Source organism: Anarhichas minor, unplaced genomic scaffold (assembly GCF_050575085.1).
Source record: "Anarhichas minor isolate MPS153535 unplaced genomic scaffold, ASM5057508v1 ptg000004l, whole genome shotgun sequence".
In the NCBI taxonomy this organism is placed as follows: Eukaryota; Metazoa; Chordata; class Actinopteri; order Perciformes; family Anarhichadidae; genus Anarhichas; species Anarhichas minor.
Genome location: NW_027466450.1, coordinates 9,982,887 through 10,010,414, shown reverse-complemented (window position 1 = coordinate 10,010,414; position 27,528 = coordinate 9,982,887). Strand labels below are relative to the sequence as shown.

Sequence of the window (27,528 nt, the reverse complement as noted above, 5' to 3'; positions counted from 1 at the left end):
TGTAAATGCAAAATGCATTTTCAATCGGTATTAATTTTGGGGGTTGGACGTATGTCTGCCGCTGAGCAACAAACGGCTAAGGAATAAAGATCTGACCGAAGCCTGTGGCCTTTCTCTGTCCTGTCCTTTTTCAAACGGGAGGAAAGCCCGGCTAGCAGTCTAAAAGCAAAAACAACAACCACAATAAAACTAGCCTGAATCTATTGTTTTTTTAATGACTAAGTTCTGAACTCGTTTTCAAGAGCCTGGAGTGGTTTTCGACCTAAATAGTGTGTCTCTCTCTCTCTCTCTCTCTCTCTTCCCCCCCCCCCCCCCCTTGTTCCCGATGGTAATAGTGATGCAACGGCGAAATAATGAGTGTTTTGAACGATCATTTGAAGCTTGTATGTTCTCCTGTTTGCTTCCTTCTCTTCCTCTCCTGTGGCCTATTGTTTTCTCTCTCCCTTACTCTTCTTCTCACTCTCTCTTTCTCTCTCCTGCTTGCATCTCACCAGTGGTTCTGCAATGAATGTTGTGTATGGAGAAGAGGAGATGAAACGCTTCCTGGAGGAGGCCTCTCAGGTGTCCCAGGTGAGAGCAGTGTTAACTCTGTGTGTGTGTGTGCCTGCACGTGGGAGGGAGACCTTTTGACGTCTTGACTTGTATTGCATTAGCTGAGAAGCGATCACACTCTATATCTCACACACACACACACTCTCAGACTCTCTTTCTCGTGTTGGATTCTCCCTCAGCTTTCAATTAACTGATGCTACCAGCTGTCGTGGCTGTTGGCTAGTATAGTGTGTGCATCTCTACTTCACTGAACCCTCAGGTGGCTATGGGGCACCTGGCCCCTCCAAGGGCCCCCTGCCTGGGACTAGAGGCATGCCCACACATGCCCATATCACACCTTCAAAGCACCAACACAAGCCGGTTAAAGGGACAGCTCACCCCAAAATCCAAAAAATACATATTTTTCCTCTTACCCGTAGTGCTTTTTATCAATCTAGATTGTTCATATATGAAACTGCTCACAACAAGTTGTGAAAATGTGTTTTAGCACAAGCTCCGTGCTACTTAGTCCCATTATATCCGAAAAGGCTGGCATCTCTACGGTTGATATTTCCAAAACTAGGCAACTCACCAAACAATCTAGATTTATAAATAGCACGACGGGTAAGATGATTTTTAGTTTTGTGGTGAACTGTCCCTTTGTGATAGTGGTTTAATAGAGTAATAATGAAATATTATTGTGTCACACTCAACTATTACAACATATTCACACAGTGAAGTCTTTGAATTGTGACACATTGTTTTGCACATTAATTACTATAAATTGATGACCTACCAGGTTTTTATATAAGGATGCTAATGTCCAATCAGATGAGCAGTGTAGGAGTTACCCTTGTTAGGAGTGTGTTATTTCCCTTTTATTCATTGATAGACTAACCATCCTGCTGTCTTTCCTCCAGGAACATCCGGTGGTCATCACCAAGTTCATCTGCGGTGCCAGGGAGGTAGAGGTGGATGCTGTAGCCAAAGGTGGCAAGGTGAGACATTACTGACGTGTTGTGTCTAGTTACATGAGCTTTTGGGTTACAGCCATGGGAAAGAACAATCTGTAGTCGGCTTTTATTAATATTGACACCCCGTTCGACCATATTTTCATTCATAACAGTATCATTGTTATTTATCTCTGTAGCCTGGCGTTTTTCAGTCCTCCATTATTTTTCAGTTTAAACGGAGAGGTAGGACAGATATTGAGCCCAGTAGATGAATAAAGTGGAAATAATCTCATTCATCTTCGGCGGAAAGACATTACAGCACAGACAGATCGGATTGGAAGAGTGGAATACATTAAAGACAAAATGCAGGGAAGTGGTGATACTCATTTTCTAGATTAGATCAGTTTAGGACAGATTGAAATGATTCTTGTTCAACAAACTGTTTTCATATCTGATTGACATGCAACACAGATTTGTAATTTTCGTTGCCTTTATTTTGAATATATGCTTCTGCTTAATTTATTCCACCGAATTATTAGTACATTTCAAAATAAAGCACTAGAGTACAGTGTAGTATCATACAATTCAGAAAGTATTATGTATAGTATATAGTATGCGCACAGTTTGACACTAGAAGGTTCTATTTAAATTCATCTGTGGATGGGGTAAAGTTTATCCGCACTCAGTTAAAACGTGAATGTTCAAGCATTATTTTGTGACATCACAACTAGAACGGCAGCCAATCATCGCGGTCCAGTACGCATCTCACACAAGCGTGGTGTTGAAACGTGAAACCTCCAGGTCACAAACACTGATTATGCCCTTTTTAGTAAAGTAGGAGGCATCTTGTAGCCAGCAGTTAAACATTTCAAATGAATAATATTTGCATATTAATAGATTCTGGATTTTTCAATGGGGAGTAGGAGGCACGGTGATAGGTTTTTCTTTGTGGGAAAACCATATTGGGCTTTATGTAAAGCACACTATTCTGAAACGTCTCATGTCTGGAAGGGATCTTCAGATGAATCTGCATATACTTCTTTCGCACATACTATCATGCGTGTGACATGTAAATCCACAGGTTACTCAGTATAAAGAGGCACACGTGTGTATCTCAAAGACTGATGATTCCTGTACATTAAAGTTTTACATGATCAGTCCCTTAAGAGTAAGTGTAACTATAATTGTTATTATTGTAGGTTGCTTTGGGAGATAGAGCCACCTAGGTACTTGTCCTTAATGGCCCGTTTGTTTTTCTATTGTTTAGGCTGTGGGAGTCATTTCAAGGGTGTTACTTGGAACGTGGGCAATCCAGTTGTATGGTGGATTTTCTCTCTACTTTCCCTGAATACAGCCCCTTCTTTATCTTCAGTGTCACATTAACAAGCTGTCCATTCATTGAATACCAAAAAGGCCTCATTATTCCTGGCCAGTGTGTGTGTGTGTGTGTGTGTGTGTGTGTGTGTATGTGTGTGCGTATATGTGTGGGAGAGTGGAAAAGTCAGAGATAATGCGTATTAATTACAGGCTCTATCTGAAGAGTGCTAATGAATGCTGTGGTTAGCAGCAGTTTAAATGAGCTAATGACACGGCAGCTCATTAACAGACACACGCACAGAGTTGCTTGGTGATACAAATCTCCTTTCCTGTGGGTGAAATGTTGGAAGTCATTCTTTTGACACCGCATATCCGCGTACATTGTTTCTTACATAGTCCTACGTCAAAAAAATACAAACCCTTTGTCCTGAACAGATTATTTTTTTTTTTTATCTGCCATGACTGAATTTATTCTATTCATCCAAGTGCTCACAGTTTTTTGAGCTGGCTCACTATGTGTTGACAGTGCTACTGCATTTTCGGATAATATTTTGCACCGTGACATGCTGTAGGTATAAACACATCAAGTCTGGGGGCCATCTGGCTCTAAGCCTGAAAAATTCTCATCAGAGAAACGGAGCGAGGCTGTTAAAGTTAGGTTGCCTTGAGTAGGGATTTCCGACGCTTATTAGAGCTATGATCTGCATGCAAATGCTTTTTGAGTGTTACATAATCACTGTGTGTCTGTGTCCAGGTTCTGGCCCATGCCATAACGGAGCATGTTGAAGATGCCGGGGTACACTCGGGAGATGCCACCCTAATGTTACCAACCCAGTCTATTAGCCAGGGGGCGCTAGAAAAGGTCAGTTCAGTCGTCCTCAGCATTCACACTCAAACCATACCAATAATACAATGACCCAATTGATATTGCATGGAAAACCAGCAGTTTCACCCATATGCTGTGTGTGTATTTAAACCACAATGTACATTATGCAAAAGAAAATGCTCTATATTTGTGTCTATAGAGATATTACGGGATGAAACTGTTTGAGCCGGCCTTATAAATATTGTATCTGTGTATGCATTTTTCATCACTCTTAGGTCAAGATTGCCACACGGAAAATTGCGCAGGCATTTGAAATTTCGGGGCCCTTTAACACTCAATTTCTGGTTAAAGGCAATGATGTCATGGTAGGTAATATTTCACAGCCTACGACTAAATGATAGATCAGCATTTTCACAGCTGGTTGCAGCAAAATGCAATTCACGCGCAAATTGAAATCCCCTTGTGTTCAGAGTTATTTGCCAAGTTTGATGGATTTTATGATCAATGCTGTTGCCTTCAGTTTTGATGTTCCAGCTACAGCACACATACAGGAAATGTTTTTGTAATCTACATATCCACACTGATATGTGTTTATTTTTTGATTAGCCTTAATAGCTTTATTACTCTGCAAAAATAGCTATCTCTTTGCTTTTTTTGAAATGACTGTGTTGTGTACCCATTTAGGTGATAGAGTGTAATCTGCGAGCGTCGCGCTCCTTCCCCTTTGTATCAAAAACAATCGGTGTGGACTTCATCAATGTGGCGACCAAAGTGATGGTGGGAGAGCCTTTGGATGAGGCCAGCCTGCCCTCTCTGGAGAACCCCATCATACCTGTAGACTACGTTGGCATCAAGGTGAGAGAGGAAACTGAAAATAACTGCTGTGAGCGTGGAAACTGAGTGACTGGCTTTCTTCAATCGTTATTTGTTTCATTTTAATGTTGACTTTTTATGGAGCACAGAGCGTGAATGGATGGATGTATGGATAATAATCGAGAAAAAGAAGTTGACAGCGTTCTACAGTAAGTAAGTGAGGACTTTCCTGATTAATGGCTTAAACACAAGCATGCTATACAATGGTCTGCCCAGTGTAAGCAGGGCTTAGATGCAGCCATAAGTACCAGAGATAATAATCATGGTGGGCCCTTTGACACAGTAGGGTTTGCACACACAACTCAATTATATTTTTCCTTTTATTCAGTCTTCACTGTCAAAAAGCACAGGTGTAATTTAATAAAGTGATTCATGAATTCCATTTAGTTGCTTCAGTTTGAGGTGCTTGGTATTGCCTAATTTAAAAAGAATGGAGCTATCATTATTAGTGTTATAAATAGCGTTCCTACTATTAAGTCTTCTGCGAAAATAGTCTGGTCTCAAGTGGAACTACTTTCTCTGCTACATTTCTCAACTAGAAGTTGGAGTAGAAGTTGCACCATGTCAGAGAGGGCTGTCAGGCTAAGCTTTTCTTTGTGTGTATGTTAAAACATTTGCTTCTGGCTTCAAGAAGGTATTTGTTCTGATTTGTTAATCTTATCTTAAAAAAGTACATGGGTCATTTGGCTAACATTTTTAGGTCAACCCCCAACTCAAGTTTGTTGGCAGCATTTCACCAAACATAAAGATTCTTAACTTCTTAAATAAATGAATGTGCCTTCAAGCACATGCGTTTTCTTTTTAGCCGTTCTAGTGTATAAAATGCTTCGATTGGTAAAATGCCTATATATTGTGTCCCAGCCACACAGTGTACAAGGTAATGAATGATAAAATCCTTTCAAACGTGATCCTGTGCTGCCTGATGCCTGTTTCTGGACCCAACGAACACCAAATGGTGCCAGAGCACAGTTTAGCATTACTTTTTAACAACACGTCGCCTGTACTTTTTTCTGTTACTATAATGGCTACACCGGCCTCCCGTCGGTGTGCTAGAGGGCGAATGAGCACTGCTGGTCAGTGGAGCAGGTTACAGTTCGTGGCACAGGTACTCGCCACATATGCCAGTAAGAATCGCAAGAGTATATTCAGTTCAAGAGTGGAGGGGATCTACACGACTAAATTATGGCAGTGAGGTAGATGGCTTAATATGGACAGACCGTGAATGTATTAAGCAGACAGGGCAGACTGTTTTAACTAGCGTTAGAAAGCTAATGACTCAGTCTCTGTGTGCAGCTGTCAACAGGCTAAATACAAAGTTGGTTCCAGTAATAGCAGCGGCATCATTATTATATAGTTAAAGGAAAAAGTACAGGCTGTTGCTGGTATATTGTGGTTTAATTAAAAAAATTGTAAAGAAAGCAAGGAAAGTACATAGTAGAGCCTTGGAGGGCCAGGTTTAAGAGTAACCGCTCATCAGGGTCGCTCTGAGAAGTGAAGTGAACACCACGAGGCAGGGATCATTCCATTGGTCAACACTACACCTGGCCTTCTATTGGTTGGGGAATTTTGTAAGGGTTATTGCACAACAAGAATCCCAAAGCAGAGGAAATATCCGACCACAGAGTAGAAATCTGAGTGCAAACATACAGTTTGAGCAAAAATCCAAATGCAAGCAGAGCCTATTTGAGCATGAGGACAGGTTTTTTTTTTAGGGAAAGCATTACAATATTTGAGGTGAAATCACTGGATCGTGCTTTCAAATCGAAAGACCAAACTGTTGAATAAAGATAGTAAAAAAAGCTACTTATGTAAAAGTGACTTTAAAATGTTTTGAAGTCCCTATAGCCATGTCTCTGAACTTCTGACAGCCTAATGTATTAGTAATGATCGGACAATTAGCTTCTTTGTAAAGAGTCCTACATGTATGATATCTTAATAGATGCTGCAGGTTTCACGAGTAAAGCTTCTATTGGATCACATAACAAAGACGGCAATTACTGCTCCATCCCTCCACCTAGGCATGATTGGGGGAGGGGAGGGGAGGGGGGGGGGGGGAGAGAGTAGTAGGTGCTTTCTCATAGCGGCTCGGAGGCTTACTTCTTAGATTGGGTACGAGAGAGTTTACGTGTCGCCAGCTGTTCCAAAGCTATTTTTTCCAAAGTAATTTCTCCCTCTAATTACAACAGAGCTGCTGTAACAATGGCTGTAGTTTGGAGCCAATCACGCAGGTATAATCCCCCTCTCTTCCCCACCACCTAAAGTTTTTCAATTTCTAGCCTGCACAGTGGTGAGGAATATTAATCAGAGCTCTGAATACTCCAGGCGCCAGGCTTAAAAGACTTCTGGAGTTTACTTGGAGTCTATGATACAGACTTCATACCCCCTGACTAATATGGGCCTTGCTTGAAACACTGCCACAATACATGACTATTTTTTATTGAAGTAGTGGTGGTTTCTTTCTACCTGTTTAACACATTATTGCTGCCTCGACATCAAGCCCCCACTAAAAACACACTGTGATGTCTGAAACTACATCCAGCCTTAGTAGCCTGAAGTGTGTGCCATCAAAATACACTCTCTCAGCCTTCATCCACACTGTCCTCACTGTGTCATCACATCACACAGTTGATATTAGTCATTGCTATCCAGAGAGACCAACTTCATTTAATACGTCTCATTTCCTTTCATCCTCACTCGGTTGCTCTTGTTGTCTCTTTTTTTTTTTTCTCTCTTTCTGACAGTCCCTCATTTGAGGCCATGTTGTTTTCACTTCCCTAACAAGTCCCCATTGTGTAATTTTGTTTCTACCATATACAAAAAAACTCATAGGAACAATAACACAGTGGTATTTATTATAGTGGGAAGAAGAGGAGCGTGAAAACATTTGAGGAGGAGGAAGTGGATTTGGTGGTTGGGTGTCTGTCCCTGGTGCACACTTACTGGCTGGAAAAAAAGAATAACTTCCGGCTGTTGCACGTTTGGTCCCCCTGACCACGGCATACAGGACATTATAGTGACTTCTGAGATAGACGCATTCTTGTGAGCCCAATTACGCAAGAAAAATGCATGCTGGGAACATCAAACTGGACTTACATTTCTGGAAAAGGCTCAATGTAAGGAGGTCAAGTTAATTAACTTGAACAAAAGGATGTTGACATAGAAACACATCTGCTAGTGAAGGTGTTGATTGACTGACTGTAATGGTTAATGTATGTCTCCACCGTGTCAGATACAAGCAATACTTATTAGAATGCTTGCTGATCAGTGTGCACTATTATCATATCTCACATAGTTTTCCCAGCGTGCAATTTACTGCCCAAATAATCGTATGATGAATTGAAAAATGTTTTGACTTTTGGTAGCAACCTCTTAATATAGTTTTAGAGATTTGCATTAACGCTGCTCTTCTTCATAGAGAATAATAGGAGTCCTTTGACGAAATAACTCAATTTGACATCTTTTGAACTTTTTGAAGTATTAGTTAAAGTTTTTTCCTTTTTTAACACTTTTTCAGACTTTCAGCCAGCTACTGTACAGGAGGATGTTAAGTAAAGTCGCCCCTTCACTTTATGTGGTTTTCATTTTGTGTTGATTTTGGCGTTCCTGAGCACCAAATTCCCTTTTAGAAAACCTCTCACTTTACTGCAGCAGGCTCTGACAGTCTGATCAGTCCTGGGTCTGGTTCTTGCATGCCTCCCTTTTCCTCCAGCGGGCCCTGCTCCTGCTCTGGAAGCATTATTCCATTTACTCCCTAGAATCCACCCCAGAAACTTCAGCAAACACCTAGCATTGACCATCTTCACAGTAATGTCTTATTAATGACCTATGGAAGATGTATACCAACCCCTGGTAGTACAATCAAAACCTCCATCATCAGCAAAAAAAAACATGTGGGAATTCTCATAACAAAATCTGTATGTACAAATGTAGCTAATGTAGTTATTTCCACTCAGCTGCGAAGATAAAGACATTTACACAAGTGCCACTTTTCCCTCTAACAAGGCCCATAGTGTGCAGCAATGTTATGTGCAAATGTCTTACTTTATTCATTTCCTTCTCCACTGGAGCTCAGCTGGTACGCCAAGATAATATTGTTCATGTTGTGGAGCTTCACAATTCTACTGTCTCTCAGGAGTGGGCGGTCGGTGAGGGATGGGGGAAGTAGTGCGTCTGTGCGTTAGTTGGATGTTGTGGTTACAGAGCCTCGGTTATTGTGTGACAGTCTCATACATTCTCTCCCGGAGACATATCATTGCAATTGGACGACAGACCATAATAACTGAGACCCCGGAGGTTTTTATAATTCTGTTCATAAAGGCCAAGGTTTCTCATTTTAAGACCAGTGCAATCTCCACCCGTGTTAGGTGATGCCATTTTTCTAACCGCTCTTGTTTACATTTTCCACTTCCTGCTTCATAGTTTTAAGTGTTTGTTGCAGATTTGGTTCAACATGTTGGTTTGGTTGTGTAAAATGGGGAACCCCCTTTTTATTGGAATTATGTACAAATCCAATATTCTGGATTTACACAAAGGCCTAAAAGCAAACGTCTTTGTGTGACTCATGTCCTGTATTTCACAATTTCTCCTCCTTTTTATTGTAGTTTCTTGTCTCTTTTATTGCACTATTAAAAGTTCCCTCTCACTGCTATACCCCCTCTCTCTCTCTGTGCGTGTCTCTCCCTCTATTCCATTTTCTTTCTTGGAAACATTCTGTTTTTTTATCTATGCATATTTTTCTGTCTTTCTCTGACTCTTTGAACAAAGCCGTGATAAGCGATGCTGGTTCCCTGTCTGTATTCACTTCTACTCGTCCCTTCTTACATTAGTATGCTAACATTACATTCAGCTGATTAGAAAGCCCCTTTCAAGGATGAATCCCCCCCTAGTGGCCCTTGCCTCTACGTGTGTGTGTGTGCGTGTGTGTGTGTGTGTGTGTGTGTGTACACATGAGTCACACAACGCCACACCATCTCTCTCTCTCTTCAAGGTAATGTGGTTTGTCGACTTTTAAATGGGGGAATAAGAATGTCTTTCCACATGGCACCCCACTATTCTTAATTTGTCTGTAATAAAATTATGAGAAACTACGGTCTTCTGCTCTTGTTCCAACACTTTCCTTTCAATCATTCTCTTCTCCCCATCCCCTCTTTTAAAATATAAAATGTATCTTTTAATTTCCCCCTTTTCATTCTATTCTCTTCTCCAATTTCAATTTCTTCATGTTCCTTTAATTGTTAAGTTTGTTTATCCTGTCTTAACATTCGTTCATTTTGTTCCCTCCTTTTATTCCATCGCTTCTCCTCTCAAGTAATTGTATTCTTTCTCCCTTTTTATGTTTTCCCCTCTCCTCACTGTCTTCTCTTCGTCTCCTGTCGTCTCTATCTTCTTTCCTTTTTTCTCTTCTCCTCCACACTCCCTCTCATCTTCTGGCTCACCCTGCTGTTGCTCCATCACTCAGGCCACCTACCTTCTTCTCAGTGTTGACAGCGGAGACGGCATGTCATGCTGGCTGTTAGAGCGACCGGTGGCCTGCAGTTTGAGAAGACTCCTTTCTTATCAGATTTTCCTTTTTAAGTCTGTCTTCACCAGCAGTTGTAGCACTAACCTCCTTAACTCTCTGTGTTACCATACCTCTCTCTTGCTTAACAATTTATATTGAAGCAGAAATGGTGCAAATGAAATAACTAGTAGTATTTGGTAGTTTGTATGAGCCTTTAAATGGATATTATTTGCCATAAGCTTATTAAGCAACTGCCACCGGCGTGGTTCACCTGCTACTTTTTAGGGGAATGCAAGCTTTGTTTTGCTTCTAGGTGCTAGCAGTGGACTGATGTCAATTATGTGGGAAATTATTCTGTATTGATTGCCACTTTTGTAGTATTTATTAGTTGTAATACCTCCACTGTTAGTACGTTGTTTTCATTGTTAATCATTATGATCGCTCCCCTCTTCCCTTGTTTCACCAGGCACCCATGTTCTCCTGGCCCCGGCTGAGGGATGCAGACCCTGTGCTTCGCTGTGAGATGGCCTCCACTGGAGAAGTAAGGCCCTGGGAGTCATACAACCCATTATGTCTGATGTGCAGTCTATTTCTTCTCCTCCCATCTAGTTTGGCGATTCAGTGTTAACAGATACTCTCATGTGCGTCTATGTGTGTTTTATTGCAGGTCGCTTGTTTTGGACCAAACATTTATTCTGCCTTCCTGAAGGCTATGCTCTCCACAGGCTTTAAGCTACCAGAGAAAGGCATCCTGATTGGGATTCAGGTAGGACTACAGCCATCTGGAAGTTCACTTGCCTCCTGTGTGTGTTTCCTTTTGGGGCCTCCTGCCCACAAGACACCAAATGCAAAGTGCCGTCTGAACAGGTGGCATAAATCTTTAGGCTATCCGCTTCTTACAATGCCAGTCTGGCACTACTCTGTTTCTTTCGCACTGAATCGCACCTCGATCCATGCAATGCTTACAGCTCCTCATGTGACTTAAAGACAACTACACTCAAGTGACACTGAATGACCCAGAGAGGGTGAAATACCTATCACTTAGCAGAACTGGAGATGATTGGAGAAGATAAGTAGACCTGATGCTGTTGTCTCCAAATTAATTAGAGGAACTACCCAAACATAAAACACAATTAGTATCCAAACAAACACTAATCATCATTGTATAATCCCCCACAGTGAAAAGAAACATTTTGTAAAAATGTACAATACTCAAACAAAAAATGTTTATTTCGTTAACCAAGTGTCAAAAGTCTTGAATAACCATTGATAAACTTTCATGAAAAAAAACATCTCTCAATCCACAGCTGCAGAAAAAACCCCAAAATGTAAGCCTGAGCTTTTTAATGACACCACGTTACATGGGTTTTGGTAATTTAGTCCTGCAGCCATTCTGGGTTGCCAAACTGCGAGTTTGACTGATGCAGCATTAACTAACAAAGCACTCACAATACTAGCTGTATAATTGGTGCTCTTGGGGAACAGGAGCACTTGAAGGCAGGCACCTGTGGTCACATACTGTAGGCACCGTAACAGGGAAGCAAACACAGCAGCAGCAACACTTTAGGCTAACAGATCCAGAACACACAGCAACACGGATGTGATTTACCTCCAATAGTTCTGGGTTTGTTGTAGGAGGATTTGATACATTTTGGTCAGCAATGTGGTGAAAAAGGCTGTGGCCTGTAGCTTGAGGGTGGTTTTGAAATGTTGTATTTGTATGGGGACATACAGCAGCTCAATATGTTTTATATTTACAATGGTTTAGCTGCCACCAATGTGTGTGATGTAAAAGAGGGCACACATAGTGACTAACTCACAGAGTATTGCTGCCTGACTCTGCAGTCCCTCTCAGCTCCACAGAGCTTTTTTTGAGTCTGTCAGCTAATTGTTTGGTTTAGCCCTACCGCTCTCTTCAACCTTGTTTCCAGCAGCTCTTCAAAAATACAAAAACCTCTAAAAACCCACTGAATGCTACCTGCACAGCACCAAACTGCAGACGGACCCAATTAGCAACTTGCTGCGGACCATGGTGGAGCATTTTGCTGCTCGGAGGAGATTGTGGAGAGCAAAACGGAGCTAAACGGAGCGTGAATAGTGGACTTGCCAGACTCCAAATGAATGCTACTGTTGTAAAAATGCAAATGGTTTACAACAAGTTATCATAACTTAAAAAGCAGAAATAATTCAGTTGTGTTTTGACATGTTTTAGCTGCCCTGTTGCACCCCAGCCCCCAGCTGGCCCAAAAATAATCTGTTAATGCAGTTGTTATTGTGACACACATTGCTTGCTTTGAGTCAGAAAAGACAAATAGGAAATGTGCTACTACAGGGAGTGAATGTGATAAAACTGCTGCTTCTCTGTAAAGTTTACACACACCAACTTGGAAAAATAGTCCTGTTGAACGAACCTGCATTGCTCCGTCTCTCTCTCTCTCTCTCCCTCTCTCTGTCTCCGTCTTTTTAATTAACTGTACCTTGTTGGTACCAATAGAAGCTGTGTGTCAAAATTGCAAACTAAATTAGAAACCTTTATGTCATATAAGGTAGTCTGCAGAATAAACTAAAAAATGTCAAACCATATCACAATGGTTTTGGTGAGGCAGCAGTAATTTTAGCAAGCATATTGTTTACTAAGCTGAATTCAGTTGCACATTAGCAGCAAAAACTCACAAAGAAGTTTTCAGCACTTTTGGTGGAATCCATTAAGTGGGTCATTTGAAGCTGATGATTAACATAAATGCATTACAACATGAGTTTTTTAATTCTTTGTTTTTAAATTCTTTGTGACAAATATGATATATTTTTTGCTAATCTATGTACTAATCTGTTTTTACAAAATTCAATTATAAAATTAAATCATAAAAAAAACTAATTTGAAAAGCAAACTTAATGTAACTGTCAAATTCCAGTGCACCACATGATTCATCATAAAATATCATGCTACAAGTGAAGAGGTCTGACCATTGCACCAACGACTAGAGGAACTTTAGGTGATGGACCTTTTCTTCTACAATTGCTGTGAAACCATTTTACAAGAATAGAAAAATCAAAGTGAAAACATTTCTGTTCTCAGTATTCAAATCTCTCTCCCTTTCAGCATTCCTTCCGACCCAAATTCCTGGCTACAGCCCACCAGCTGAAAGAGGAAGGATTCAAGGTGAGTTATTGAAAGCTTGAACGCCTCAAAATCATATTTACTCCCTTGATTTTCAACACTGGTTGATGGAGCCTTCTGCTCCCTCAATATTGTTTGTGACATTCTGGGTATGTTGTTTCTGTCCTCTAGCTCTTTGCTACTGAAGCCACTTCTGCCTGGCTGTGTGCCAATGATGTGCCTGCTACTCCCGTTGCTTGGCCATCTGATAAAGGAGGAGATTCAAGTTTGCCCAGTATTAAGAGGTTGGGAAATATTCATTTTGAACACTTCATTGATGTTTTACTTCTTTTGACACATTGAAAACAAAGACGGCTAAAGTGAAACTCTGAGTCAAAACGCCGAGGCTAAGACTTGCTTATGGCTTCCTGAGGCGGTGCTTATGTAATGCATAAATTCAGATTCAAAATCCGGATATCTAATCAGATACTGCCTTAATATCTAAGGGCATAGCCCCCTCATTAGCTCTGTAATATGCTGACAAAATCAAAGACGATGTAGCAGACTTTGAAGTCCAGAGTTACTGCATTAGCCAGAATAGGAAAGATGACGATGAGCAATGTCAAGTCACGATTGTGAAAATTAAAAAAAGCAGCTGAAGCATTTGGGTTTTCATTGCAATCAACAAAAAAAGCAAAAATATGCATTTCATCCAGTTGTGAAAAGTACAATCTTTTTCGAACGTTATAGATTGATTGTAGCCGGCTGACTGACTGCAGTTTTCAGCTAATGATTCCAAAAACAAGTCATGATCATGCTACACTGAAGCCATCTGGACTGTTTGTTTGGAAATGAGCTGGTGAAGAGGAGGATGTAAAGGGAACGTAATAGGCCTAGACCGAAACAGCAAACACATAAACACACACACACAAGGCTGGCTGGGAGGCATCAGCTGTGCCAGGTGGCATAGAGGCCAGCTCTTTATAGAGAAGAACATGACCTTTGTTGTGGCTGTTGTATGTCCTCCATATTTTCTTTTAGAAATCTAATACTAACTCAATGCTGTCTGTCAAAGGCCTTCAAATGAAAAAGGCAACTCAGCCGCTTGTGTGTGTGAGTGTAAGAGAGAGTAAGGTATATACGTAAGAGGTAAACAAAATAAATTCAAACACTGCTACAAAAAGGGCTAATAATTTAAAGTTAGTCAATTTAAAATCTAAAGTTTTACATGATTTTGTCAACTCCCTTTTAAAAACAAGGGAACCTCAAATAAACTAAACTTAGTTTTTTATTCCATTAAAAAGCTTTTTTTTTAGGTATTGGACTCTTTAATTTAAATGACAGTCATGTGTGTGTGTAACCCAACGAGCTTATAAAATAGTCATTATGTAGCTTTATTTGGCACGTTCATTGTCACCACTAGGGAGCAGGCAAACTCTGAGAAGCAGAGGCTTTATATTCTTCACACAATTCCATGCAGAAAACATATTGGCAAAGGATCGTCGTTCACGTCCAGCCGAAACAGACCAGTAAGGGCGTCCCAACCATCCGGTTGGGTCCACAAAGTGACCGAGTTATTTATAAGTGACCCAGGGAATTAGCCAGATCACTTTGACTTGCTCTACGTGTAGATGAATTTCCTCATCGGGTTCTAGTTGTCCTTAGCGCGCTGTCACTTTGTGCTCGGTGAGAGTCATTTGTGCACACCTATGTACTGCAGAACCAAATCATTGGCCTGAAAGTGGCTAAAGGCTGCAAAGAATCGCAGAAATAGGGCTTCATTGTTAATGGGATCAACAATACAAACGACTCTTAATTACAGGAAACAGTTTATTCAGTTGTATTATCACAACTCTGACACTCTGTTTTTTTTTTTTATAGACTTGTCAGCGAGGGTCATATTGACCTGGTGGTCAACTTGCCCAACAACAACTCTCGCCACCTGAAAGATAACTTCATCATCCGTAGGATGGCTGTGGACCACGGTGTTCCCCTCATCACCAATCATCAGGTCAGTACATGTCACACTACCGGTGACTGTGGGAACTTACTGTTCAGAGAAATGTCTTCAGATTTGGCCCAGACATCCATCTGGATTCAAGGATGAACCAATTCGATTTTAGTGGGCAAAGTTCAACGTCGTTGTGACCTTTCAAAACACTTTTTGGCCATTTTCTAACTGTCTATTTCACACAAATAGCTAATGAGATGAAATGATGACATTTTCAGACAGACGTGGATGTGAACTGAGACTTGTTGGCGGCGGCATACAACCGCGAGGTGGTAACTCTAGTTTTTGTGTGTGCTTAGGTGGTGAAGCTGTTTGCGGAAGCGATCTCCCATGCAGGTAATCTCGACACTACCAGCCTCTTCCACTACCGTCAGAAGGATAGGCAACGAAGAGGGGATAACCAGCAGGGCTAAAGCTTCCTTCTATTCCCTTTTGTTTCCTTTGTAAAACTGTTGAATAAATTGGGAGCAAATGTTCAAAATACGGTTAACAAAAATTCAGACGGACCCTTTCAGGAAACCTCCCAAACAACAAAAAGACAAAAGAAATGTCATGCTGGAGGAGGATGAACATGGACCAAGCAAAAGTTTCACAACCGGACAGTAAATAACGGCTTATAAGTGAGCCACAAAGTGTTGAAGAATATATCATTATGAATAAATAATTACAACTTAATATAAAAGGTGACTTGTTATACCAGGGAGGGTGATTTTCTTTGTTGTTGTTGCTTTTCTGCTGTAATATGTGATCAGTACTTTCATCAGTTAATGTGACGCAATGACATGTTTCTCACTACTCTGCTCTCCCTGGGCTCATCTTCATACAAATGCTTTGGGCAGATTCCGTTTAGCTTTTTTGGTATCATTCAAATATTTAGTTGTTTAACTTAAAGTGATGTTGGAAATGTATTATGTCCTGTTTGCACGACTTTTAAAGAACCGTAAAGGTAGCTGTAATAAAGGTTGTTTTGTATAACGATCTATGAAACACAATGAAGTCTTATCTCACATGACCTCTGCCTGTGTCCTTATTCCGGAAAAAATACTGCTTTACATTTTTTCTCTATTGTATAGACTCTATGGAAATACTATAGGCACACAATTCTGAAAAATAGCATGTAAGCATGGACGTTTAGACGCAGCCCAAAACTCCAGATTGCTAAACTGCAAGCACAATTCCTTTGTTTTCACTCAAAAAGAAATTCCAAATCAACCATGGCTGAAATCTGAAGGATTTTCACTTTAAAGTTAGCTTTACTTTCCACAACCTCTGCCTCAAACATCACATTCACAAGCACACAATACAACTGCATTTAAACAAGAGTGGTATGCACCAAAGAACGGCTTGGTACAAGATGTTAATAAATAAATGTAGCATACTGACCCTGAAACAGGGAGTTGTGTGGATAAAAACTATACATTTAAAAAATCCCCACCATTGCACAACTTCATAGACACCTCACTCCCATCACCCACCTGTTAGAATAAAAAAAATTGCATATAAGGTATACTTAAGTCAGGGCCATAAGTATTTGGACTGTGACACAATTTCTCTTATTTTGCCTCTTTAGACAACTTCATTGGATCTGAAATGAAGCAGTCAATACGTGGTTAGTGTAGACTTTGAGCTTTAATTCAATGAATATAACAAAACTATTACAGTAACAGTTTAAGACTTACAGACACTTTTACACAGTCCCCCACATTTTCAGAGGCTCAAAAAGTAATTAGACAATTGTCTTAAACGGTTTGATGGCAAAGTGTGGCCTGTTCCCTCGTTATTTCATGGCAAATTAGGCAGATAAAAAAAAGTCTGGAGATGATTCTAAAATATTGACTTAGCATTTGGTAGCTGGTCGGCACTTCGAAGTGCAGATGAATAATGACATTTACTGGAAAAATACTGGCAAAACAAACCCAAAGCGTCTCAAGGCAAAGAAATGGAATATTATTCAATGGCCAAGTCAGTCACCTGATCTCAACCCAAGTGAGCAGGCTTTTCATTTACTTAAGATACAACTGAAGGAGGCTGCAGTAAAAGCCTGGCAAAGCATCTCAAGGGAGGAAACTCTGCGTTTGGTAATGACAATGGATGCAAGACTTCAGGCAATCATTGACTGCAAAGGATTTTCCTCCAATTATTACAAATGATTATATTCACAAGAGGAGGCAAAATTAGAAAAATGGTGTCACAGTCCAAATACTTATGGCCCTGACTGTAGATGAAATGTGACCCATTCTAAGCATCTAGGAGCAGTGGGCTGCTGTCAACTGAGCAACTTTGTGTTCATGGTCTCGCTCAAGGTCACTTGGACATGTGGCCAAGAGGAGGTGGGGGATCAAACCGCAAAACCTGTGTTTAAAGCCACAGTCGCCCATTATTAAAACATAATGAAACATATCAAGGGCGTAATCATGCCGATGGTGCAAATGATAGAACAAGGTTAAACACAGACACAAACAACAAATGAATTACAATACAATATCCAGCTAATACAAGGCTAATGCCATTATAAGGCTGTACAGTTAGTCTAAGTTAGTTTGTACACCCTGCTAGCATATCTGGAATCTTAGTGCACATTATGAATCTTAAAGTAACTGCAAATCCTTGACAACCTTCCTCTACCAATATCCACTGCATCTACCACTATAACATCCACAAATAGAACATGTTAGCACTACATATCTACATATGTATATGTGTTTATGTATGTATGTATGCATGTATATGTTTATATATGTATATGTGCATATATGTATATATATTATGTCGGACAGAATTGAAAAATTATACTTAGTTTGCTTTCCTTTGACCGACTTGCGCACATGAAATATCAAATTCTGTATCAGCAAAGTCTCAAATCATTGTTCAGTTGAACTAATTTCACCCCAGCAGCCTGAGGCCATCAGAGTCACGATTCACTTCAGGCACAGTAACCAAGCAACAGGGACGGCTTGTGATGTTCATTGCACCATATCTACAAATCCCACTTTGATTAAAGTATAGTATAGATGTAACCCTACTCTGTTATCAAGAAAAACTGATGATCTCTTTTGGTTCTGCTGGTCTTGAATCCTGTTGTCGTATGACTATGGAATTGACAACTAATAAATAAACTAATAAAACATTTTGTAAGGTTAAGCTGAACATATTTCAAGTTTAGCTACATGTTTGCACTCCATGAAAGATGTATGACTCCAGTCCATATCCTCACAGAGACAGAAAGAAAGTAGAAACTGTAATTCTTTGTAAGACTGGAAATTATTGTCAGGGATCTATACTTTACTGGGGGGGGGGGGGTAACTAAAGCCATTTAAAGCAGGCAAACTCTAGAATCAATCCTCACAAATTAAAAGGAAAGATATCCCTGCTCAAATCAAACAGAATAATTGACACTGTCCGACTTTGTTGCAGTTTTTTCCTTATTTGGTGAAGGAAAAGAAGAATGAGGCCATGCAGTATAAGCAGCCTTGTCCAGAAATGCTAAATGATGCACAGTTTCACTGCATTCCTCTAGCTGGCATGTAGAGAGAGACCCGCTGTTTTTTCACTGTAGGAAAAAATAAACCTGGCTAATTGATATGCGTTTTCCATGCTGTGCTAAATGAATTATTTATGGAGGTGAGGAGCAAGAAGGGCTCAGAAGACAGCGCAGCCCCTTCAGGATGAGTCACGTAGTTGTTGGAGGCCGATTGCCATGTGTGGATAATGGCTTGTTAAAGGGCCCAATCAGCTTTTTGACCAAAGTACACTGTAACTGCCAGCACACAAACACACTCAAATGAACACATACTCTCAAGTTTTTACTTAACGATGGGATTTGTCTTAAGACAACACGGGCCAGGTCTAGCTGGTTAGCATGCTCATTTCAGTAGATATCTCTGTAACACAATACATAGATAATGTTAGCTCATTGTTTATGCTTTAAAGTAAATTCTGGCCGGACCTTATACATTGCACCTTCAAAGAATACAATCAGATCAGTCCACTAGTAGGCCTACCAAGAATCACTATTATTACCTCTGCCTAACATTCAACAGGCGATCAAACTCAAACGGAGCATGACAAATCAAGCGATATTGCTCTCTATAGTGATATTGATTAACTGTCAGTTACTGTCGGCATCGATTATGAAAACAGGTTGGAGGTGGAGCAGGTTCGCGAAAATTTGCAAAAACAGAGCAAGGGCGAACGGTATTTGAAACGAGCGTACGTCGCTTAGCCTGTTCGCTGGCGCATAGAGCAGGTTAGGACGACATCATCATTGGGGAAAAACTGAAACACCCTGTTGTACACTCGTGTACATCGTGTCCCGCTAGGAAGAGGGGTAATGCTTCACAGAGCCTCAGCTTAACGTCTGGCCTGTTCCGGTGTGTGGTAAATACCATTCTGACAGCAAGACACCAACCCATTAGCTGTAGCAGTAGGCCATCTCCTTCTAATAGTGATTGTGCAGCTTAATTGTTTCCCAGACCATCAAACAGTTTGAGTTGCCATCTGCAAAGAGAAGATTGCCATAATGTATCTGCATGCTGCAACAACACAGTTACCCATTGTTTGACAGCCTCTTTTCACCTCAGGAGTTTTAGAATAATTTACACTGAGTTATCCCGTCTTCAATAGCAGATAGACTTCACACACACACACACTGTATGTAAGCCTGCCTATAACATCATGGGGGCGAAATCAATTGCCCCCATGTCATGCAATTAAAAAAGGGTTTTCACGCTAGTCAGTTTAATCCTTATAGCCTATTACTGATTATGGCAAGTCGGGTGTATTGTGGTTGATGTACCTAGTACATCATTTTACTAGTCTGGCTACCACACAGTGTGCCTTTTGTCATTCATGTCATGATGGTGAAAATATGTTTTGATAATTCAGTTTTGTCTGGTTTGTGTTATTCAATAATATACAGTATTTAGTGCTTTGCCATTATAAACTCTTGTAACTCCAACCTGTCAACTGGCCACACGGAAGCACCTCTTGATTTCATGGGACACAAAAATAGTAAAAATGTCCGTAATATAATGTATTGACCACTTTCTTAACTATAAATTGGCACTTAGTAGAGTACAGCTCTATGCTGAGTGTGTCTGCAATGACCACTGATGCATTGTGGGATGTTAACCCCCCCGTTTAGACACTGAGGGGCTGTAAGGCATCGAAAACACACTTCATTCAAATCAAAAACAAATGGTGACCTATGCAATCGGCTCAAAGTCGTTGGTGCATTTTACTTTTACCACCACCATGTAGATATCTACAGCAGATACTGGTTCATTGTATCAACAAATTAGTTCTTAAGTTGCTTCTTATTATCTACTATGCTGTCGAGATATTCAAGAACTACTCCATTAAGTTAGTTTTTGCTCCTTACTCTTTCTGCCCATGATTTTATGCACCTTTTAGTGTAAACACAGAAATGATGGGTGGTGGTAACTATAGTGTGTGCATGCTGCAAATAGTGCTTTTAGCTTCTCATCTTTCCATCTAGATTTTTGACCCATTCATTTTATATTTTTATAACATATACAGTATATATAAAAAGTGAATGAGGGTAACCACTTCAGCCAACCGCGGTTTATCACAGGTGCCACACTCTCCACTTATTTTATGAGACTGTAGGTTTTCAGGGTCTGTTCACTATGAATATCTCTTACATCCTGATTATCAGAACTTGTCTAAATGATGGGATATCTGTTTATGTCTTAACAATGAAGAAGCTGAGCCTCACAAAGTAATTACTCTATCCCTGAATTGCAATAAATCTCCATATATGTAAGGTTGATTGATGAGCCCACTTAAAGTACACCATCTGAATTATTTTCTTGTTAACATACAAATAGGAACACTTTGCGAAAGAAACGGGCAGTGATGGCAAATCTCCTTTGTTATGTTTTTACCTCCCAGGTTTCAAGGGAGGACTTTAAGAATTAAAGCTGTTAAGAGTTTATTTTGCAATCAGCGTCACAAAACCTGCACTTGGCTAAATCATGCCCCTTGTTTAGCGAGAGGGGGTGGCAATTAAATGTCGTGGTGAATGGTGTTAGTATTCTGGTGATGAAGGGAAGATCTCCCTGTACGGTCCGGGAAGGTTGTAACTCAGGCTTTGTCTTGAATTCTAAAGATAAGGTGTGCTGCCCCATCCCCCCTACACACACACACACACACACACACACACACACACACACACTACTGTGAGGCTGGAGAAAACCTGCGTCATCTGCTAAAACCCATAGCAAAGCTCAGGACACGCACCGGGGAAAACTCCAGCCTCTGAGTATCATAGGATTATGTTTTGAAGCCTCTACCCATTCTTCACTTCAGCATGGGTTTACTACTACATTTAGCAATTAGAGTAGAACGTGATTAATTATAATGAATCCAGGTTGATGCTTTAGTTGACTGATATATTGACTGTTATAAATGAATAGCTGTTTTGTAACCACCGTTATTCGCTCGCCTTCTCTGTAGCCATTTTTTGGGAGGATTGATTTTGCGTTCACCAAAGACTACCATCCTGCTGTTCTGACATCACACTCAGTCTACTCTGAGGCTGCTTAAGCCAACTGTCAGTGGGTTTACAGACAGAGACAACACCCGCTATGCAAATACAACATAAGACACAACGCCCTGATAGAGAAAAATCATAGAAGCAGGCAAAATAAAAAAATGTCTATGATCTACCACTGGGCCACAGTCTTGCTCCCCCTTGGCTAGCCATTTTCTCATGTCTTAAAGTGTTTCTCACAAGGAGCAGGTGCTGTATTTAGTTTGACTCTGAAGAGGAAGAGGAGCAATAGATGGGTTAATTGGAAGAATATCAGGATTAGTATTACCTGTATCTACTGGCTTATTCTAGCCACAAAGCATTGCCCAGCTATCTTTACAAGCCTGCTAAGAAAAGAACGAGTAATTAAATGACCATGTTCAATTAGTATTTTATTCAACAATTGCATTAAAATGTAATGAGTATCATCGGTGCTGTGGGAGCCAGTGAGGGATTGTCTTTCTTGTTGCATTAACAATTCTTGCTGGTTCAGGTCACATACCTAGGATGTGACGTTTGAATAGAATATAAGAGGTATGGTTGTACATTTCCTTAATTACATAATTATATTTCTATCCAGGTTTACAACAATCAACTTGGGTTGATGACGCACCTACTATGCACAATGACGTTTGCCATGTGCAATGCATTTATCCTTTATTTCTTTCTCCAGCCTTGGGGTACAGCTCTGCACACGAGTGCCGAGCGGGTTCCTTAAAGTGTAGGACCTGAAGACAAACGAATAGAACAGGCTATACTCACAACTTATCGGAGATATGTCGGAACAATTGCAGAGCGCTGCTCATATCGCCAAACAGCTCCCACTGAGACATGCCTGGTAGACATTCGGAGGAGAACTTCTAACTTATAGGCAGCTGTAGAAGTCCGACTCACACTGCATAGTTAATAATAGCAACAACACTGTTAAACGTTCAAAGCCAATCAGTGGCTTACGTATTGAAGAATAAGCCGTAGCACATTATGACATGACTCCCAAATTGATTGATGCAGTCGGTTAATATTCAGAGGAGATATATGGGCTGCATGAGAAAAAAAGCACAAGAGCTCATTCTAAATTCTTTGTATGATGGAACTCATTTAAAGAGTGTCGGTCTATCCAGTGTGTTCACAACAACACAACATTAAACATTTAACATCGGCTCTGTTGCATAACTGGGTTTCTTTAAGCTCATTAGATATGAATCTAGGCCGAGTAAATATTTCACCATAGGCTACTGTTAAGTCTGATCCCTAGCCTCTCCTCTGTTTTTGAGCCACATTGAAACTATCCCTCTACCTCGGTTGGGAAGACTTGCACTGCTCAAAAAAAGCCTTAAGACACAAGACGCATTTCCATTTTTAAACCAGATCATGCTAAGCATATAATTAAGGTTTATTATAGTGGATTTATGTCATTGCACAATGTAAGTTGCCTCTCTCTTAGTTCCAATTATCACGTGCAGATGACAGAGACCGCAATGCCATTGTTCTCTTTGCTGTCCAGTGCCCTCCACTTGATTGTAAAAGACTTACGGCGAAACAGTGATGCAATGCAGAATGCAGGGCAGCTTGTGCCAGCCGTTTTCAATTTAACAATTCCTGGAAAAGGGGAATAATAACATTTGTTATGTCTGCCATTGCGGGGGGCACATAGGTATGACAGGTAGGTAGGGCAGTGGCAACATTGCCCACAGGGGTAATGGCTACGAGATAAAAGTGCTCATTGATTACCCCTCGCTACAATACTGATGATCCCCATCTTTAATACTCAGTAGAGCTGGCATCCTTTCCTACCTCTATTTTCTCTCTCTCTCTAGACCACGTATGTTCCATTTGAATGCATGCACACAGATAAATGCATCCATTATTGATTGTGGGAGAATATGGCAGATAAAATGCAGGCTGAAGCCAAGCCAAATGCTTCGAATATAATTCAGAATGTATTCTCAGCCAGTGCACAGAAGCTATGAGGGGTAAAATCTGTAGTCCGAATGCTGCACTTAGCACAAGTTGTAAACAACCAGTTTTCTGGCTAATTATGGGGTTACATCAGAGTGTTACATGAACCCAGATTGAATAAAAGTATGGACTACCTTTTCTCTGTTTGTATAGAAATTGATTCTGGATAATTGAAAGTTGAATAAGATGTAAAGCTTAAAAAGAAATCCGTAGACATCATGAACACCAAGATGTGATACCAGAGATCCTTGGTCTTTTATGAATTTAGGATGTCAGAATGCTTAATCACACAAAGGTTTTCTAGAACGAATCCAAAAAGCAGGTCAACGTCCTGCAGCATATCGGCCAGGTCTCCATTTCATTCTTTACACAAGCACTTGGTCACTTTCTAAATTGTGCATATTTGTCTCTCCTTGAAAACTTTGATTTAGGTGAAAAAAAAATCATGTAGCTGCTTTCATACTTTTCCTAACTCTTTTGTGTCTTTACATATTACAGAGCTCAATATAAGCACATACAAAAAAAACAATATGACCCAAGATTGAATTGTCACTGTGAATTTCTTTTCATATTTCTTCACAAGGTCAGTCAGCCTTTTGCGGGATGATTTTGTTCTGTAAAGTTTCCACTTCTTCTCAGCTTGCTTGCATTCTCTCCTCGGGGCTGCTCCTGTGTCTCAACAGCTCTTTCAAACAATGAAACATTTGCTCTTTGACTACACCGTGATCCGGCTGTGAATGCTCCTTTGAGAGCAGAACATTAAGCTGACGATGAGCTGACAGAAAGCAGCAAACATCTTTTCAGGATGAGCTTAAGCCCACAGTTTAACTCGATATACACACACTTTATTACACACTCTAATGTTCCACAATACTTCAGGGTTTTCTTATAATGTAGAAGGATTCAATGAAATACATTGAATAAAAACAAATTCAGTCTTTTGTGATGCCTTATCCGCAGTTCTGTTTAAAAGTAAACATTTATTGTGGAAAATCCCCAAAAGAGTGTTATATATTGCTGTGATATAATCATTTTATAATAACACAAAAACCTTAAACACTAGTCTGTGACGCTCAATGGTAGAAATTCAATTTCCCTCTATTCAGCTATGCATTGTACATGAGATTGATTATAATGGTGATGTAAGAGCTGAGTTACTTCACTCAAAATGTAACATTTCAATTGATCTCTCCCTCTGATGTTGTGTACTGGTAAAAATGGCTGCCTTAGAAGACATTGCCCTTCAAGTCTGACACTCACTCATGCTTCGTATGACCTGACATGACTTGCACTACCAAACAACACAGAAACACAGTCCCTGTCTAATGTTATAGCACCATGACTTGTTGTAAATATGTGGCTGGCTTATTGACTCTTTTTAAATTCCCTTTATTTAGATCGCAGAGAAAACTTGTTTTCACAAATGCAAGACACGGACACAAGCAATTTCAAAATAACTTCACTTACCATGACATTGTGTTAGTCTCTCCACCGTTCAATGCCCCATGCTCACATCCACTTACCCCTGCAGAAATGGTCTGCCTGCTGTTAATGAGTGGGGACATCTCTTCAGAGCAGACGTATACAGATCCCACCATCTTCCACTGCTGTTGATTCCCACCATATGTAGAGGCTTTGCGTTAAATCTCAGCAGCCACCACTGCAAACATCACAAAGGTCAACATAGATTAAAAATGAATCAATGGTGAATATGTTACTTATAGGCTAGGTAACTGTCACATTAAACCATCATCCCCACTTTAAATGCAGCCTTTAAATGCAGGTGGCTCGTTAAATGTCTCCACACTTAACTACCAGCCACATTTAGCTCAGTGTGTGGGTTTTTTGCCTTTAAAAAAAAAATGTTTACAACATACTACACTACTTTTTAAAAATGATTTTTTTAAATGTACAATACCGTCTTTTTCCCTGTTTTGTGAGTTTTTTATGAAATGTTCATAACATACTATATTGTGTCTTTATTATGGCTATCAATTACATACTATACTAAGACTTATTTGATATTTCCATGACATACTATACTTCTGCTTTTTTATAATATTTGAATGATATTATACAATGCCCTTTTAAGACATTTTAATGACTCATTTACTTTTTTGATATTTTATGACATACCATACTATGTTTTTGTTAATGAGATTTAATTGAAACACTATACTATGACTTTGTATGACATACTATACTATGTCTCTATTATGACTATTAACAACTTACTAATACTTTGACTTATTTAATATTTTCATGACATACTATACTATGACGTTATTGACATACTGTAACTTTTTTATTTCAATGACACATTTACTATGATCCTTTTATGACATAATTAAATACAATACTATCATTTTTTATGACTTTTATGACCAATGAAGCCAACAAATGAAGAACGTACATGTGTTTAAGTAACAACTTGCTGGTGGTAAAATATGATCTTGATCGCATTTAACACCCCCTATTGATTACCTGCCTTTTAAACAATTAGCCAACACTCCTTTACCTGCTACACACAGTAGTATGCAGAGTGTAAAGTGTCATTCATTGGCCAGAAAGTGTATTAGAGTATTTCCTCCAGTGGAACAGAAACAATGAATACTTATCAATAAAAACTTAATTTGAAGCAGTTCCTTCAATTTTTTGAGGTCGTGTTTTTTTGATTATTTTCCCCAAAAACATTGTAAAAAGCTACAGTATAGGCTGCTCCTCATCAGTATTTTCAATCTCACAATTTACACAAAAGGGTCAAGGAATTCTGTCATGAGCTCTGGAACAGAAAAAGAGCAATGAGCATGTTTCTGCTACTGAAAACACCTTTGTATATGAGTTTTTCAATAAAAGATTGACCCACTTCCTGAGTACAGATCATTATAAGCGCAATAGAACTTTGTGGTGGAAAGTATCCTCTTAGAAACCTCAATAAAGCTGAGAAGAAAACGGCTTCAGGGTCACACAAAGAGATATGCTGTTTTAGTTTAGAGGAATGAATGCAAAGCAGAGGTCAGTCTGACTTGCTGCAGGCTTCAAATATGTTTCCTCAATTGTTTCAACTCACCTTGATGTTGCAGCATCCCTGCCATACAGTAGGCGTCCAGCCTTTCTGTATCCCTGCATCTCTAAAATCTCTGATATTCTGATTCCTCCGAGACCTCAGAAGTTCATTTTAGAGAAAATAGATCATGGACTGTGGAAATAAAAAAAGGTGTCTTGCATTGGCACATTGACAGCTGTTCATCTTGTAAAGTACTTTATAACTTACTGTTGTGAGTTCTTATTGTCATTCCAACATACGTAGAGAAAGTGATGGAGGAAGTATATTAAAATCCTTAACTTAAGTAAGTAAAAGATTCCTGTTCAAGATGACCTTGAATGACCATACAGGAGTTCATATGATATACATGAACAGCCTTTGATTTAAAAAGAAAATCAGCTCAAATTACATTAGAACACATTTTTTATTTCCTCATATTTGAAATTTCACGTTAAAAAGTCCTTAATAGGTCTACAGTAAGAGTAATAGTATATACAAAAGGTCCAGTGGATTTCTGTCATAACAAATGTCTTGAATATAGTAAAGAATAAATAAAAATATCACAGCATAGGACGTCATAAAAGAGTCAAAGAAATTGTCATAGTATCATGTACAGTATATATGTCGTAGTATGTCATAAAAAAATATTTTAAAAACCATAAAAATCTGAATAGTATGTCATAGAAAAGTCATTAAAATGTCTCGAAAAATAATAACAAAATCTCAGTGTAAAATTCCACAAACAAATTTGAAAGAAAGTTGTTAAAATATCATAATATGAGCAAGTCATAGAGGAGTCAAAAAAAAGTCATAATAGTTGTAGTATAGGGTGTCGAATACAGTATGTACTACTATATACATA

General features: G+C 39.6%; 1 protein-coding gene across 1 annotated transcript in view; it reads left to right on the top strand.

Moving 5' to 3' along the window:
• Nucleotides 1-15,693, top strand: part of cps1 (carbamoyl-phosphate synthase 1, mitochondrial) — a 44,102-nt gene extending 28,409 nt beyond the window's left edge. Inside the window, exons 28-38 of the mRNA XM_076104064.1 lie at nucleotides 495-570; nucleotides 1,452-1,529; nucleotides 3,556-3,663; nucleotides 3,903-3,992; nucleotides 4,312-4,482; nucleotides 10,467-10,541; nucleotides 10,668-10,766; nucleotides 13,101-13,160; nucleotides 13,290-13,402; nucleotides 14,979-15,108; nucleotides 15,408-15,693. Of these exons, the coding sequence (XP_075960179.1) occupies nucleotides 495-570; nucleotides 1,452-1,529; nucleotides 3,556-3,663; nucleotides 3,903-3,992; nucleotides 4,312-4,482; nucleotides 10,467-10,541; nucleotides 10,668-10,766; nucleotides 13,101-13,160; nucleotides 13,290-13,402; nucleotides 14,979-15,108; nucleotides 15,408-15,521 (1,114 nt within the window). The 3' untranslated portion in view covers nucleotides 15,522-15,693. The remainder of the gene's footprint in view (nucleotides 1-494; nucleotides 571-1,451; nucleotides 1,530-3,555; nucleotides 3,664-3,902; nucleotides 3,993-4,311; nucleotides 4,483-10,466; nucleotides 10,542-10,667; nucleotides 10,767-13,100; nucleotides 13,161-13,289; nucleotides 13,403-14,978; nucleotides 15,109-15,407) is intronic.
• Nucleotides 15,694-27,528: the final 11,835 nt, after the last annotated feature.